This window comes from Echiichthys vipera (genome assembly GCF_963691815.1).
Source record: "Echiichthys vipera genome assembly, chromosome: 18".
In the NCBI taxonomy this organism is placed as follows: Eukaryota; Metazoa; Chordata; class Actinopteri; order Perciformes; family Trachinidae; genus Echiichthys; species Echiichthys vipera.
Window position 1 is genome coordinate 10,143,184 of NC_139843.1, and position 18,788 is coordinate 10,161,971.

An 18,788-nucleotide genomic window follows, 5' to 3' on the forward strand; every position below is an offset into this window, starting at 1 on the left:
ATTTTATTAAAGCAAAAGACGCTCAAAATAAAACTTCACTGAGTGCAATTCACAGATAGACAATGGAAAACACTGGCTGAAAACAGCTGATCCCTGTTGCCTCTCATTTCTAAATGACCGTTTGACAGAATTTTCCGTTCCTGTCTCTTGTTGGCTGCATTAGCTACTAAGTGAGCTGGACATGTTATTATAGTGTTATCAGGTTAGTGCTGCTGGGCTCTGGACAGGCTGTAGGAAGTGTAACATGGTCTGCTGGTGGTCCTGCTTGTTTCTCCCTAATGGAGCTGAGCATGATTCAATTTCTTTGTGCTGCCAGCTATTTTATGATAATAATGGTGAGGGGTAAAATTTGTGGCCTGTGGGCGGGTACCATTATGGGATATCATGATAAAGATTCAATACATTAGAAGGTGTAAAATAAAATTAACATAACATGAGAATTATAATACTATTTTTTATTTTCTGAGACTTGATCATTTTTTTGAGGATTATACTGTATTATACTATATGTTTCTGATTAATATAGTGTCATGATAATTGTAAAATAGTCTGTTGAAACCCTAAAAATGGTACGTAGTGGGGTCTTGATACTATCTCTGATTCTCTGCTGTTGACAATTGTTGATTGAGTAGAAGGATTACACCTTTCTCTCAACAATGCTGAAAATGTCTCTGTTCAATACTTGCTGACAAGTTCGCAGATCAATTTTTGATGTAGAATACGAGTACAGTTTTAAATGCAGGATCTTTACTTTAAAGTTTATTTAACATAACTCAAAGCTAGTAGTGTATTTGTGAGGGACAAATAAATCCCCTAATACAACAGTGTGGCACATTAATGGGTTTTTGGTGGCTCTATGGCACATGAAATAAGTTATATAAGGCTTTCACTATGTAGTTTTAGTCTCATATAATGAGTATCACTAGAAAAAGGAGCCACAGCGTTGCATTGGATGACTTGTAGGGAACAGGTCATCCAATGCAACCAATGCATTACGAATAACATTGCTTGTTCAGATTCACGTCTTTCATAGGAACAACTGGGCTTGGGGCCAAGAGCTGGTGAAGTCAGAAAGTATTGATAGTCACACTGATGCACGTTGAATTTTATTGCAGTCACAAAAATATAGAATCAATATCGAATTTTAGTTATTCCCCTTTTTCCAAACCAGACTGCCAAACAGAAGTTGTGTAATCACTGTATATCCCATAGTACCCCGTATGTTGCCGGACATATTCATTCATTCATTCCCTCATTTCAGTGGTGCTGCACCCCCTCAAGCTTTACCAAGATTTATGGTTGAGTGTAAGCACAACACATGTTGCATGGTTGCGTGCCAGGAGTTCTACAAAGCTGGATGCCCTATCCTGGGGACACATGGTCCATTCTACATCTGGAGAATGTGGCATGTTGAGATCTCAGGCCTTAACACCACAGCAAAAAAGACTGTCACAATAGTGTACACACAGCACGCATGCCAATGGAAACCATATAAACTTTAACTTTCAACTGTGAAGTTATTTTCCACCTCGAACTATGTAAAGTGCATCAACTAATCCCACATGAGGAGCAGAGCTGCAGGAGAAAGGCCTCAGAGAGAGTGAAGTGTGACACCATTAAGGTAAAGGAGGAGTAGGATGTCACAGGGTAAAGACTTTGAGTCGTTTTAGCCTTAAGGCTGAGGGGTTTTTCATCAGGGAGCCTGGCTAACCTCTGCATCCTCTCTTGATTTCCTGCTCTGTGAATCATTCCAGTCCCAGCAGACAGACAGATAGACAGACAGGTGGAGAGACAGGCAAGCAGGCAGGCAGCCCACTCAGTGGAGCAGAAACACCAGGAGCTCAGTGGCTGCCATGGATACACTCCTGGAGTCTCTTTTGCTGCTCTCACTCTGTATGTTTACTGTATGCATGTGTGCATGCATGTGCGTGGGTTTATTTTGGTAGCCTTGAGCCTGGTCACTATAATAAGAATGGTGCATTTTTGTTTTTGAAGTGCTGATTTTTAGGTATTGAGTAGTTATTAATGTTGTGTTTTGGCATAGTACAACAAAAATGCAGGTGGTCATTTCTATTAACAAGGTCTGGATTTCTTTAGGTGGTTCTGTATGCCTTTTATGTCAACTTAGAACTGATCTATTCGATATTTATTCATGACGATGAATGGAGTGGCAATTAATAATGTGAGAAGGGACAAACCCACAGAAGATTATGTTGTTAATCTCGTTTGTATCTTACAGCGACTTGTTTTGGTTTCACTACATTTCTCCCAGACACGGCAGTTAGGTTTAAATATAATGAGGCTGTCACTGACTGAGCTGGTAGAAAACAGAGACACACGGTTCTTTCTTTTCTTTCAAAAGGCAAAAAAAGTTACAAAAACACTTGTGACAATAATTCTGGGCCAATAAAAGAGGTCAACATAACTAAACTAGAGCACAAACTGAAGAGCATCAACTGACCTGACAAACTAAGACATGGGGGAAACATCACGGCAGAGCAGGTAATTCAGACACATGGGGGATAGAGTCAGATATAACCATTTCAAAAAACACCCTAACCACCAAACATGACAGTATAGTGTTACCTGATATTACCTAAGGGTCAAAAATGAAACACAACACTTCCTCTCCAAATGGGGCAGGAGGAAAATGGTGCAGTCCAATTGGCAATAAGCACCAGCTGAGCCTCTTTTTGTTGACCAGTCAGACAACTCCAGCAGCAACTCCCAGGACCTGGTAACAAAAAAACAAAACTGAATGAACTTAAATAACACAATATTTATACCACAAGTTAATGAAACCCACTGTAGCACAATTGTCAAAGAAAGTTAAATAGATGTGTGCGCTCAAATAGATAACTGTCACCTTAAAGAACTGCCAATAAAACTCAGTATATATGACATCAAAATTTATCAGTGTGGTTATTTTTCACTTTGTAACCTCTATGTGTAAAAAGTCAATGAAATTGATGCAAAGAGTTATCACCATGTGATTCAGTATGTGGCCATCTCGGGGATTTTGGCGTTTAAAGCTGCATTAATAAATATTTTTATATATGAGTCAGATTGTCCATCAGAATGATTCTTAAGATTAAGAAACATTTTGTGGATCAACATTGTGGCCATAATTTATATAAGAACAATCTTAAAGCTGCACAAATCAATATTATATATTTACAAATGACTAATGTTTAATGACTGCATAATGTGAAAGGTGTCAATGTTACAAACCCACAGAAAATTATTTCCCAGACTCTGCCGTTGCCCTCAGCTTTACTGTTAAAGCACATTTTAGCTCATGGTTTTAGTTTTAGGCCTGCAACTTAACTGTTTTTGTAAATTCTCAACTCTCAGCAGCAACAGGCAGATGTTTTCAGATACAGGTCAAACCCAGTGCCTACCTTTCCAAGAGGACGAGGACTTTTAGCCTCTGTATATGGGGCACCTGCTTTAACCACTGAGCCCCCGGGCGCTCCTGGCTTTTCTTTAAATGTGAAAAAAATTTGTTATGCGGGGTTTCTAAATTAATTATTTTTGTCAAGTTAACTCTGATCAAGGGTCAGATTTTTCACTGTTGATCTTAAAGAAGTCCTGCAGGCCAAAACGTCACCTGACTTCAAGATATATGCATATGGAGCCGATGTGCTGCACTTTGTTTCCCTGCTTTCAAGACTTTTCACTGTTATCTTCTGCATCCTCTTTCAGGAGGTCCATCGGATCATCACAGGCGATGGCATCAAGCACAAGGACGACCCGGCGGCTAGCGAGGTGGGCTGGATGACCTCCGTCAAAGACTGGGCTGGAGTCATGATATCCGCTCAGACACTGACAGGAAGAGTCCTGGTGAGTTCACACTGTCGTCATCCTCAGTTTAATCTTTGATTCACAACTCAAGCTACCCCTAGCCTACGTATAGCAGGCCGTCTGTTAAGACGTCCGTGAGATGAAGCATGACAGCAGATCACCCCCTCAACTTCCTCATGACAGCTAGGCACTTGGGTTGTACTCCTTCATAGTATATTTCTCTCCGAAAGTGCCTTGTGATAATATTTGTTATCATAGGACAGGCCAGAAACCGGGCTGAGGATGAGCGCGCATCTGACAAGCCACAAATCGTGCATGCTTGAATGATACTTGAACTTATTTCTGCTTGTCTGGTGCATAAATAAAGGCTTCCATTTTGAGTGCATATGTTGGTGGCTTATCTCTCAGACAGGGAGGCAGACACATCAAAACAAAGCCAGGTCAAAAAAGAGGAGAGATTTAAAGTGTATTAAGGTCATACACCCCATAATACCCTCGGACAGCAGAGAGGAACAGATCCAGAAGGACAGAGGGAGGCAGGGACATGTACAGTTTACAAATTACATTTGGTCAGCTGAAGTGGTTGCCATGGTACCTGGTGTGTCTGTTGACAGTGTCATGTGGATAACACATGCCTCTGAGATCCTTATCAGATCCTCATTTTTGCTATGAACTGTCCCACAAGGTGGGATGGCATTTCGTCAAGGACAGTGTCAGTACGATAGAGATTTTTGCTTTCTATTTTCCAAGAGTGTCTGATGATTTGATTTAAGCGCTTGGAAATGCAACAGTAGGACTGAGGAGTGATGAAATTAAATATCATGAGTAGGAGCACCATGCCAAGGCTTGCCGCAGTGCTCGGGGGGCTGATCCCACTTTCACCCACCCCGCTAAATGTGGTGCGGCATCTCCAGTTGGCTCAGTATGTGAAGGCTGTTAATCATGAATGCTGGGAGGGCAGCCACACTCAAGCATAAAGGTTCAATGTGGAATATTAACGAACCACTTGGTTCATGTTTGTGGGACAAAACGTGGGAAAACAAAGCCCCTGACATTGTTGGAAGACTTAGAAGATAGGATCAAATCCAGCTCAAGTTGTTGTAAACAAAATGATTTATCTAAAAGTTGTTATTTAAAAAGTAGTGCAGTTAAAAATTTGTTGTTGTTTTGAGATGCTGCGTGTGGCCGTAAGGTTCTACAAGGAGGTGCAGTTTGGGCTAAAAACGGCTCATTTTCTTCCTCTTGTCATGTCATATGAAACTCTGATGACTAAGGCTGAGTGCAGGTTGTCCCCATGGCATCTTCTTAGTTCGTCCTGAGCACAGATGCTAGTGACGGTTAATGGTGGCAGCAACATATTGCTAACAGAAGCGTGACACCAGCTCATCCTGGTTTTCCTTCTTTTTCTCTTTGAAACACCAATGCTCCCTTCAATTTGTGTGTGTGTGTGTGTGCGTGTGTGCGTGTGCGCGCCTGTGTGTGTGTGTGTGTGCAGCTGAAGTGCCCTGTCTCAATGATTGCTTGACACAAAACTGTTTAGTGAGTGCTCGTCTGTAACCATGGCAACTGAAGCTTACCTAAACACGGCAGATGTGTGTTTTCTATGTCAGCCTGTTTAGGGGGCATATTAAAGCCTATTTCCAGGCCATCAGAGAGGGAATTTTACTGGGGAGTGTGAGCACGGGATGGCTTAAGTGAAATTGTGTGTGTGTGTGTGTGTGTGTTTGTGTGTGTGTGTGTGTGTAGCTGAGTGTTTGTTGAGCTGCTATTCCCACCACTTCACCCACGTTGTTGTTCTCTCTAAAAACATAGTTTTTGCAAGCAGCCTATTTACTCTTAAAATATTCTGCAACAGCTTTCACTCCAGCAAATCTGATGTTTAAATTTAACCCGACTAGGGAGTGTGTGTGTGTGTGTACTATGTACTCCCCAACTAGGGAGTACAAAATTATTTTTCCACTTTTCCATAATGCAAGTGGTGCATGTGAATCCAAGTAAGTGTGTCCTCTAATTAATTTGACAAATTAAACTTGCTTAAAAAGCGGAGCTGTGGATGAGAGAATGAATCTTAAACCCTTAAAGACAATTGAGACATGGATTATGCAAAAAGGACGCTCGACTGCAGAATGCCTGCAGTATTTTGCAATTGTGATGTAGGTTATGGATCAGTCAAGCAGACATAAGTTGATTTCTCCAAAGACTTAAATCTCAGTTCATAGTAGCAGCTTGAGAAGGGAGATAAGAAAATGGAAATAATTGAGACAAACAACCAACAATACAATAAGTCAGAAGATGCTTTTATAACACCTGCTTCAAATGTTATCAATTGAGAATAGATTGAGGCTGTATGGCCCTACTCTATCTCCTAGTTGGCTCAATAGGCCCGTATCATCCATTGGTAAGCTGGATCACCAATCTGTGCAATATTAGATGTGTAGAGAAACTGCTCGACCGCAGCGCACTAAGACGTTGTAATATGAGGAGTGACGATGATAGGGAATAGTGTAAAGAGTGAAATTCTGTGTAAGGAAAAATGTCAGGTGATTTGGTCACACAAACATTCAACTTTTCACGTCGGAGGCCTGTGTTTGTGTCCTGTGTGAATAATAATAAGCTACGTAACAAACATACTGTAGTCACCCAAACCAGGATCTTTTTTCTTAACCTAACCCAGTAACGTTTTGTTTGAATTCACAACTGGACTGCCAAAGCATTAAAAAGTGACACAGAGGGGTCCTGAGCAAGCTTACGCCGACCGTAACCATGTGAATAGATAACAGCCTCCTGAAGCTAGGTGTAGCAGACCTCTTCTAATCCATACCTGTGAGGCTGATAACCACTGATAACGCCTATTCAATGGACTGATAACATTCAAAACTGCTGTTTATAAAAGCTGTGTAATCACCAGTTGAACCTTGAAGAACCTCACATGTGATGACAAAACCCTAGAGGACCTCAATATATATATATATACTCGTAAATAATATATTTCTATTGAATGTTTCTGTTCAGTGAACTATATCAACTCAGGGTGCGATGTGCATCAAAGTTTAAGAAGCTGGTTAATGTTTAAAGTACATGACAAAAAAAACCCTTTTCTGATCTAATCATCAGATAGCTTCTTTGTTGGAGGTTTTTGTTTTTATCACATTACAGATAATACATTTCTCTCACTAGTTCTAGCATTTTCAACTGAAATTTGAGTTATTAACCACAACACCATAACAACTGCAGCAAGACGTGTTTTAACCACGTGAACCTCGTTCCACACCAGGCTGTTTACCTCTGACTGGATGTTGAGTGATAAACAGGTGCAGTCTGCCTTGTGGACGGCCCTGGGGCCTGACGTTCATTTGCCCGGCTGGCCTCGCATCTCAGCAGATTGTAAAAGATCAAACCTTGCCTTCAGGGCTATTTGATTAGCAGGGAGGACACTTCCCGATGACCTTTAAGTCTGTAAAGGTTTATCTGCTGGAGAGCAGCGCTCCACTCCTCACACACTCGCATAAAACAGAAAAGGCAAGGCCTCATGTTTATTCTCTAATTTCAGATCAGCATCATGCTGTATGTAAGGACATGGTTTCCCCCAGATTGGGGACACAGAAGGATCCCATCTGTCACTTTATGTATTATTGCATTTCCACCGCCCCAGTCACTTTTGCATCAGACAAGACCACTCTCCCTATTCATGAAAAATGTCATCACGTTACTGTTTGCACACGACAAAACAAACAAAGCTCACTTTGGGGGCTGAACAGGTGGCTGCAGCTTGTACCTGTGCCAAGAAACCCAGCAGGTCTCCTGTAATGTCACGCATCTATTTCCTGCCCAGTCACAATTCCCTTGAAAATGTAATCATCAAGACATGGTAAGATGCGGAGTGTGTGATGGAGCGAGTCTGAGGTTAGTGTATTCCACTGGAAAATGTAATTCCTCTTAAATGATGGGATCCTGCTGAGTGACATTTAGCCCATGTGTCCTCAGTTTTTAAAGGTCCAGAGGGGGGGCTGGGATGTCGCAAAGCTATTATTCTGGACAGAGAAAGGTATTCTATTAATGGAACTACAGAGATGCCCTCTGACACTATTCAGTTTGCAGTCCCTGTCCCCTTACCACAATCACAGTCACAGTTGAACAGTCAGTGATGTTAAAGGTCGTCTTGGATGAGTTGTCTCTTATTGTTTAGTATTCCTGGTTAACTCTTTTTTTTCTGCTTGGTGTAAACTCCCTTTATGTAAAGGATTCTGACATTTTAACTATATGTCTCAGTCAGTATAAGTGAGGCTACTTACTAAATGTCATAGTGTGGCATGTAAGTGGTACTACACATGTATTTCTGTATTTTCAGTGTGTTTTCGGTATTTGCAGTGTGTTGCTTTTTTAATGAAAAGGTTTCTTTTTTATATCTGTATATGGATAGAGGTGAGTGGCAGTGTCCTAGGAAGATACAGATGTTGACAATACTGATGGGACATTCTACTGTCAAAAATTGTAAAAGTTGATATAACTGGTAGGGGAAAACTTCAGTGAACGGTGGCTCCAGGCAACGACCCTGCAGCTGAACCAGTGTGCACTGGCGGAGGTTCGGCAGGCAGAGATGCCAAGCATGAAGTACATCAGCTTTATAACACTAGAAGGAAAAAACAAAAAAGAAAGATGCTCCAGTCTTTCTTTGAGTGACGTAAACATCAAATATAATTTTGCCATTGAGTCAGCCAGTTAGCGGTGGGATGCAATTATATATGACATCATATACAGTGTTATTGAAAAGCTTCACAGTGGAAAGTCATGCTACATTAGCTGCTAGCAGTTCCTGTTTGCATTGTAACCATGGGTGTAAAAAAAATAAAAACAGGATCACTGCCTAAAGCAAAAGTCTAAACATGAAGATTGTGAGGCAAAATGTATTTTGTTATATAGAGCTCTTTTTAATAAGCAGATTTATAGGTGTTCATCCTTAATTGACATCAGAGAAACTGCTATAACGTACAGTGTAAGGTCTACAGATTACGTATGCATTGTGTATGCATTTTGTTTTGTCTTAGTTATTATATATATTAGTAGACTATGAGAAGGAGAGGTGCAAGTTTTGGTGCGAAATGCATCAATCTGTTGCTAAAGTCTGTAGTATTGTTGGATCATCAAACAACATCTGAGACTGCCACGACCAACTAACCTTGTTAAATGCTTTGTATTAAGGCCCTTGTAATAAGCGTTGGTTAATAGTTTATAAGGGCCTTACAAGTCCTTATAACGTGTTAACTGTTGCTAAGTGCAGATCGATAATGCTTTTCTTAAGTGCTTCTAAATGTCTTATCTAACAATAAACATGTTAATGCTGCCATTTTAAACATCTATATAGTCTTATTAACACAAAATAATGTCAATAAGCATCTTATAAGGTCCTTATTAAGTATTTGCTAAGGCTTATGACAAGGACCTTAATATAAAGCGTCACCCAGAAAAAAAAGAGATACCGCATGAAGGGGGCAAGTTTTATGCCCCAGCCCGAACCTTTAAAGGTTAAACAATGTTCAAAAGGTACCTGCGGACTCGCCTTTAGCTTATCATTACCAGCTGCCACACAAAGAAGTCCTTTTGGATGACAGGGTGAAGGAGTCATTTTCTGTCTTTGACCACTGTCTAGATTTAATGTCACCCAGGATCACCAAATTATAGGTGGGCCAGAAGGGCACTTTCATCAAGCGGACAAACTCACCTTCTCTTCCTGTTAGGGGCTCAGCAAGCAGCAGCAATTGTATAGCTACATGGAAAAGCTTTTTGTCTGATGAGAGTGAGAAAAAAAAAAACACGAGGGAGAGAAAGAGTAAACACTTTTGTGGGGACTTTCTGTCGTCCCTGACACTGCAGCAGCAGCCATTCAGAAGTGATGGGAGCTCTTGTCCTTTGCAGCTTAGTGCTGCTTTGTTATCACGCATTTTTCACGATGTTGAGCTCAGCATGAAAGGACTCAAACAGCTATGACTCTATAGTATGTGCCCTCTTCTTGACATTCCCAGTTGACTCTTGGCTTCAGATTTGGACATCAGTGTTGTTGTATGTAACAGATATTCAACCGACATGCCCGTGGCCTTGTGACAGAGACGGGAGGCTGTTTGCCACCTGTGTACTCTGGTGCCAGCGGGATCGTGTGTTACTTTCACCGCGCCCAGTGCAACAGAGTGAACAACGTGGCAGCCTCACTCAGCTCTGTGCCTCTAAGTCTGTCGCTATTTTCGTGTGACAGCAGCTGTCAGGCCTGTTTTGTCAGGGCCTTGCAAAAGGAAACAATGACATATGAGACTAAAGTCACTTCTTTGCTTTTGTTCACCCCAGTTTTGTCTAAAGTAAAGTCTTATAAACTTTCTTTTCTGAAACCAGTATGTATATACAGTATATATATATATATATATATATATATATATATATATATTTTTTTTTTTTTTTTTTTTGTGTGTATGTATATATATATATATACCTGATACCATAATAGATAGTGACAACGCTGCCAATTACCTAATGCTAGCATGCTAACACACTAAAGTAAGACAGTGAACATGGTAAACATTATAAAGCAACACTGTGCCCAAGTAGCCTCACAAAGCTGTGTAGCTGTAGACTCTTAAGCCGTTTTCGCAAATGAACTCTGGACACTGTCCGATCAATCAGGTCTGGACAATGTCCCTTTCACGCATGTAGCACCCAACAGGAGATTCTCCGTGTCTGACGCGTTGTCACTTACTGGAAATACTCTGTTTGGTTTAGGGGAGGGGTAATGACTGCGTGGAGTGTGCAGGAGGCACATGAGGATAAGAGTCTCTTGCCGTACCCTTTGATTTCTCTGATGATTTTGGTGTCGGCCCTAGTGGACAAAAGGACCTTGAGAGGTTCGTTTTCTTGTAAGCTCGCCAGCCACATGATAAAATCATCCTTTCATGCCCACTCTCTCGCACAGTTCTCCGCACAATGAGCAGCTCTATTCACACATGGGCTCAATTGGAGATTACTCAGACTTTGTGTTAGAGGGCGAGCAGGGTAAAGTCCATTGAATGTCTCATTGAAGAGACATTTGTGTTCTCACATACAGCTCCACAGACTAATGCCTTGATAATTCCATGTCAGTGTGAAAGGAGCTTTAGTCTTGTTTTTAGAAGGACCCTGGAGCGAAATAAGCAATTGTATTTTCTTTCAATTTTTCTCTTCACTTTATATGAACAGAATCATTTTTCTGTGCTGTACAGTAAATGTCCCTAGAGAACCTTGTGGTGGTTGGTTTTTCATGCAGGAGAAAACCTGCCCTTTGGCTTCTGATAAATGGTTTAATTAATGGTTTCTTTTCAAGAAAGCCAAGCATTGAAATCTGTGCTGAATTCATGCAGGTTTCTTCATTTTAATCGTAAGGACAAGGTTGTCTTCTTTAACGGTTTGCTTTAGATAATTTCTGGGATCTGTCTAGATTCGTAACATCATTTATAGTTACCCTCTGGTCAGCACACAGACAACTCTTAGTGTTGCTTTGACATATTTATGTGAGGGTGGCTTGACCTGTGGCCATCTTTGCCTACAGAGTCTGCAGACTGAGAGTCACTTGATCTTTAACTCTCTGCTCTCATGAAGCCAAATTCTTTCAACATCTCACTTTTGTTTTTGGACAGCAGCAAGTATCAGGTGTGATAATTACAACCCCTCCAGGGAACGGGGGGATAAGGCGTTTCTAATTTGAAACTTCTCTATGTTTGGCCGCCACGTTTTCAGCAGGATTTCATTTGGCACAAACAGTCGGTGAAGTATAATTAGTTTTGTGGAGCAGCATCATATTCAGAGAACAGGAAAGACTGCGGAGAGGAGATTTGCGATAATGTCCTCCCCCGTCCTAACAATCCAATTCACAAACATGAGTATAATGATAAGAAATCCTCAACCGTCACAAATTTGGCTCCCCATATTTCATTAACAATCATTAGCTATACAATGAACTGGGACCCGCTGCTGTGTTCAAGCTCACATAGTCTTCAAAACCTTAAAATCTTCTCTTTCCTCTCACAGGGAAGGCAGACAAAGGTAAATTAGGTCATTCTTGATTTTTTTGCAGCTGGCACATCAAACCGCTTTCCTTCAGCAAGTTCACTTAAATTAATACGTACATTTTGAGAAAATTTATACATGGAGGTTAACAGATGTGGCAAACTGGTCTGTTAAAGGGTTGTGTGTCGATGGTCTTAAGGATTGGCACAAAATGCAGTAAAGAGCCAAAAGTTATACTATGATGCGATCTATTTATCGGCAGTGATCAAGTGTATTTGGACATACATGCAAGAAATTATGAAAAAGTGAAAGAGAAAAAAAAGGAAAGAAGAAAATAATTTTAAAAAATACTTTTTATACAAAGACTAAGGCTATTATAAGTCAAACAAAAGCACTTCTGTAACCAAGGCTTTAAGTGACAGAACTTTACAAAATACCTCACTTATCTGAGGCTACAGGAAAGCACAGATTTGCTTCCTCCCTAAAGAGAGCTCCCCCTCTACACAACTAAAACACATCTCTTTTATAGGTTTGACAGAACCATCCCAAATTGGTACATACGGTTATACTCATTAAACATAGGGGTGTTTACATATTATCCAACTAATATGCATTAACCAGAGTTATAAAAGGTACCTACAACAAATATCAATACATCGGACCTTACAGTTAACATCCATGAATGGACGTGCTTCATTCGCGAACGCGCCCAAACCATAAAGCCGTCCCAGGACGGGAGCGTGCTTCCAGAGACAGCTCATACAGCGGTAAGACGAAGTTGTACTTCTAACAAAGTGAATAAGCAAACACCCTACAACAATAACATATTTTCTTACACACCCATTATGTACAAACCTTCAAACAACGAGGTTTGATCAATATTTATCGCAACAAAACAGAATTTGATCACGATTGAATGATTGAAAGGGGGGGGGGCAGGTTTAATTATTCAAATTGCATGTAAAGGTTTTGTGTGGCCACAATATGGGCGCGTGCAGACGCAGACACGAGCCACGGCGTCACATGGTCTCACAACTTTGAAAGTCTACTTTAAGTTCAGCTATCCTTCTATATGCTTAATTGCAACCCAATAACTGTCAAATTGCAGAATATGAATCCAATCTGAGGCATTAATATCTCTAACATCCTCCACTCTATGACTGTAGATGTCCCTGCGGCTGAGCTCGCTCCCCATGCATCCTGCATCACCTCCACCCTTAAAAATACATGCGGCTGCTGCAGTTACAGTATGTCCAGCTTCCCAGATGCAGAACATGCATTAACACATGACAGGAATTTCCATTTCCATTGTTAGCACGGGGCAGAGTATTTCTCTCTCTCTGAAGAGCTGCCAGAGAGAGGTGAGTCATCGCTTGGGCTTCAATCAAACTCCTTTACGCACAGCGATAGACATAAGAGAAGTTCATTTTTTTAGACAAAAACACTTTTTATTTTTTATTACATTTAACACAAACAATTTGTTTGCGTCTTTCTCTTGTTTTCAAGACTATATGGCAAGTGAGTTACAACCTCATATTTCAGCTGAGACAGACAGTAAGAGGCTGGGCTGAGACACATCTATCCCCTCCCATCCTAAGCTCTTTACGCCTCACTGTGGTAGTGGTTGGGCTGCTTCCAGGATGGTTTAAATCACGGCTTAGCCACTGTGGGATTTGGGATTGTGATTGTGGGTTTTTTAATAGCTGAATAATAATGCAAATTGTAGTAAGTTTAAGTCTCCCATATCAAAGCCTTACATATGTTTTCAATCTAATTAGAGTGTTTGTTTTTTGGCTCAATCCTGTCACATGAAAGAGATATAAAAAAGGAAAACTGAATCCAAAATAGACCTTTAAGTCGAGCATGGCAAATAGACACGTTCCACCAGGCTTGACCCAAAATATTCAAGGATAACAACATTGCTGTCACAGCTCAGAGGGGATGTCGTCAGCGCTCCTAGATCAGATCGCTCACTATATGCAGTGACCGATGTCACACAAACAGAGGATCAGGTTTCAGGACGCGGGTAGTTACAGGGCAACCTAAACATCATGTAACACAAACTGAGCACTTGTGTGTAGCTACCAATGGTTTAAAGGAGGATCCCGTTTCTAAGTGCTTTAACCTCCATTATTTTTTTTTTAATATCTGTGCAATCTAGCTAATGGGTGGAAGCCAAATATCAAGCTTTACTGTCTTTCAGTATTCTTTGACATGAGATATTATTATTATAACTTAACTGATTTTAACCTTTCTAATAGAACACATATTACTGAAACTACTACTACTACTGATATAATAATAATAATAATAATAATAATAATCATAATAATAATAATAATACACATATTATTTTTGTATCACCACTGGTGTAATATGTGTTTTAAGGTTACTGATTAGAGACAAAAAAATATAGGAATAGAGGAATACAAATGGGTACAAATAGCTGATGCACCTGATTTATCACCATAGACTGACTGCTGCTGCGGGGGAAATTGTATCTGAAATTTAATGTCTCAAAAAAGTAGTTATAAAACCTGCAGCACTGTTTTATCAGAGAAAGAGAGAGGCTGAGACTTGTCAGGTCCATACAGTGAGTAAGTGAGAGAAACAGTGTGGCATTTTAATAGTTCATACTGTGAAAACAATGTTAGTCACAGCAGTAAAGAAAATGACAGTAAATACAAACATCACTTTCCATTCAGCAACACCAGGCAACAGAACAGCAATGCAACAGCCTGTTATTTTTCACACAGTTTTACTTCACTGTTTCTTGGGGTGGCCTTTAATGACTCACAGCAGCCTCAGCCCTGTGTGATACGACCAAAGAAGACAATTCAATATCATTTATCTCATCTTTCAATGGAATTTATATTCTGAAAAAAATCCTATCGAAATGTTATAATATTATAAAATTTAGCTGCATATGAAACTGGGCCTACAATAACAGGTGGGGCAGCCTAACGCCTATACATATACATGTTTATGGTGCATACAATACAAAGCTATTACCATAATAATTCTTGACATATTCATGCATTTATACATCATGTTTTCATGTGAAACATAGATGTGGAAGGCACAGTAAATGGATGGCTTAGTGGCTACCTTACCTATAAGCCAGCATCATTGATGTTGGATTTTTTTAAATGTATCTTTGCTAATCATATGTTAGATTCATGTTAACGTATATTTTCCGACATTTACATTTTTTTAGGGAAAAAAAGAAAGAAATTAAGAAATGCTTGAATAATATTTTGGGGGAACGTGATATACTGTATGTCGTTATTGACGCCTGAAATGACCTACTGTATATTGGGATGGTAGATTTTGGGCCGGCCCTACCAGTAAGTTCATTATTTCACTCAAAATGTATTTGCCTCTGCTGTGTGTAATTTGCTGCAGGCTTAGTAAATATCCTGCCACTGTGTCTTGAAGACCTAACCACTTTGAATAAATGTCAATTTCGGAAGTTTGAGAACCTTTTTGGTGCTGTTGGGTAAGATACTTTGTCGGTGGAAGGAGAAAGAAATGTTTGAAGAGATTCAGTTTAGACTCCAAACAAACTTGGTGAACATGCCCTTATTTGGACAATAATTGGATCATGGATTATTCATCCAAACAGAAAAAAGTTGCTCACCACCGGTTCACAATGTTGTATAAACACTTTAAAGGTGACTTCAGTGTCTCGCTGAAATTAACCCCTCCGTTGTACCAACAACACGAGTCAGGCTTCTTCAGCAGAGCTCTGTGACTCACTGCTTTCATTGCCTTATTCCACTTTTCTAACCTTCCCCTGCTGCTGTTGTCATGGGCATAGAAATATAGTTTTAGGAAATAACAACACATGTTTTATCAACACAGCAGGCATGTTCTGTACTCGTAAAACCCTGAAAATATTCTATATTCTCTGTCCAGTTTTTTCTTTGTTTTTGGATTCCCAAATGGAAACCTGCAGGAGCCTGCTCAGTTAGCTGGGCAGCTCTCATTAGACCTCAGTGTGCTGATGCTTGAGTAAGGTGTGATTCGAGAAGTGTGAGTGGCTATTCTGTAGTGTAGTAGAAACCCTGCAGGCTCTTCCCCAGGCAAACCTCAATTGTCAGGAGTATACTGACAACAACAACAACAGTCATATGCCTCTGTGGCGTCCACTGTGGAAAGGAATATGGCCGCTATTTTTTATCCATATACAAAGAAAAATATATGATATTTTTATCCATATTTCTCACAACTGCAGGCACGTTGGATATTTGTCACATTCAGAGAACGTATTATTTTTATGAAGTCATCAATCAATGTGCATCAAGCTGCCACATACTGTAAATTGGACAGCTGCTGTTGGGAAAGTCCACCGGTTATTTTTGACCCACAGTTTTCAACACCAGTGTGTGTTTGCTGAAACGGTGTTAATAATTATGTCATCAACATACACCCTGTCTGACAACGTGTGTTTGAGAGTACAATAACGCTTACAGCAAGTAACATATAAAAATTTGAAGTAGTTGTTTTTATTTTATTGTAATATTTATGTTGCTTAATTTCACTTAAAAGGTCTCTGAAAGAAATATGCTAAACCTTAAAGTAGAACTGGAGGGAACTAAAATTTAAGTAGATACACAAATGCTTTTAAGGACTCAGACTGACACTATTCACATAGTTTATAGTTTATTATTCATAGTGTGCTTAGGAAAATATTTAGAAAAGGAAAAAGCAAAGGAAGAAGCACATATGTTGTGTCTCAAAGGATTCTCCGAAGACATTTTTACTTTCCATACTGGCTTTTCCCTCTTGTGTGTTGGTCTCTCCTGCTGACGTCTGCAAAGACATCTGTTAGCTTCCTTGTTCGTTGTCCCTTTGCATATTACAGCTGAACGCAGGGACGTTGCTATACTTTGCAGCAGCTCCAGGCTCCATGCATCCTCGCAGGAATGTAAACTTCTAATGAGCTCTCACGAACACTGTGTCGGAAACTTTCTTCTCTTGCCTCCTGTAATTACCAAAAACAAGGTCAAAGTGTTTCCAGTGCCAAGTATTGTTTATATCAGCTGTAGAAATGAGGGACATTTAAAATATTATTTAAAAATGCAGCTAAGTAACTACTCGATGACAACATCATACTTCCTGTTTACATCCACCAAAGCCTCCAAATTATGGGAACTTCCAAAATGACAGGGGATTGTTTTGCGGTAGACATTGCCACTCCCAACTCAGCCCCCCCTTGGTGTCATTTTTTAATGAAGTGGGAAGCCTGCCATCATTTTTTGACATGCAGGGTAGTCCAGACTAAAACATGTGGTTAACGTTGTGAATTCACACAAAACTACTTTAGATTTAGGAAAAGTTTGTTGTTTAGTTAATAATAAGTACATGTCTTTTGTACATAAGTTAAAATACATCAAAGACGACTTTTGGTTTCACACAGGACTGGAACAACGGTCTCCTGGGTGAAAGCCCTATTGACCCGGTCTTGTTTGAACCATCCGTGCACCCCGACCTCCTCCCTACGTGGACTTTGTCGTTCTTTATACTATGTCACCTGCCTTTTTTCTCAGAGACAGCCCTGATTGCCGTTACAGCAGTAGATCAGTGTTTGACTGCACTTAGTGTAAGGTCTTTTATGTTTTTGTTGTCTTGGTCTTTAAGATCTGAGGACCACATTTGATTAAGTGTTCCAATTTAACATGGCAACCTTTTGGATTCAATGTGTTTTGTTCAGTAGATCCATAAATAAATCAAAAATCAGAGGGCGTTGTGCTATGGGTGTAGGTCAGGGGGCTTTTATTAGTAAAGGTCTCTTAAATGTCAGACCAAACATTGATTTCCAATTTTAGGTTAATTCTGCTGTTGGTTCCGTGTAGAGGAGGATGCGTCCAGATTTAGGAGTGATGATGTTGTTACTGAATAGCAGGTCTATCCCTTTGGAATTGCCGTAATGCTGATAGTGATCCCTAATGACGAGGAAGCATGCAGCTGCATGCGCCTCCACAGGATGCCCGGTAGACAAAGAAATAATCTGCTTTTATTGACAAGATGAGAGAGAAATCCCTTAAACCCACCCGTTTTACTCTTGAGTGAAAGTCGCACGCATAAAAGATACTGTACTGTCTGCACAATGTACTCATCCTAAGAGAATATTCTGAATGATGCAGCCTGAATATTCCATCTGTCTGACTGTGAGGGTTTCTGTGGAAAAAGAGGAATTGAATAAAATCAATTTAAGGTTTTAAATGTTCTATTTTGTACTGTGTTGTACTCTTATATATCCCCAAGTAAAATTCCAGTGACACACAGCTCATGAAGACAAATAAGATACTTTAAAACCATTAGTGCTGCAATTTGCATAAAAATATTACTCGCTCTCTGAGTCATAACTCAAACAGACAATCTATACTTATATATATTCAGATTCAGTGTGGCTTACTTTCTGAGTATATCATTATTTTCACATTCACCGTGAATGGATGTCCATATACTCAATGTAAGAGGTGCTTGTGTGTATTTTTCTTTTTTGCCTTTATCTTTTCAAAGTGTAACATAAGACGAGGGGGAAAAGCTGTCTTCATTAGTTAGAAGTTTCAAGTGTGTTTGACCTCTGACCCCACCGAGCATCACTGATGGGTGGGGTCATCAGAGGTGAAACAGATCCTGGAGTACACTTCATTGCACACTTCATTGCACATCAGGGCCGAAAGGTGAGATGAAGACTTTCAGGGGGTGTTCAGTTACTCTTTAAATGATGTTAGACTTGTTTGGTTTGATGCAAGAAAGAAGGTTTCCTTGTGGCTTGTTCCTGGAAAGGAAAGCTGAAGCAGTACAATCTCCAGTGTGATTCATGTGTTTCTATTTTCTATTTTTCTCTGCCAGCATGCAATTTTAATAAACCTTAATGCCCTCTTATGTCATGCTTAACATTACCTTAAATGGTGCACAGTGGAACAACCGGAGTAACCTTAACCAGC

The 18,788-nt window shown here is 40.1% G+C and overlaps 1 protein-coding gene across 6 annotated transcripts in view; it reads left to right on the forward strand.

The window, feature by feature from the left end:
• LOC310960719 (calcium-activated potassium channel subunit alpha-1a-like) overlaps positions 1 to 18,788 on the forward strand; it is an 85,700-nt gene that overhangs the window by 8,855 nt on the left and 58,057 nt on the right. For all 6 annotated transcript variants that reach the window (XM_083932488.1, XM_083932490.1, XM_083932492.1 and 3 more), the window contains exon 2: positions 3,706 to 3,843. In XM_083932488.1, coding sequence (XP_083788614.1) covers positions 3,706 to 3,843 — 138 coding nt within the window. The remainder of the gene's footprint in view (positions 1 to 3,705; positions 3,844 to 18,788) is intronic.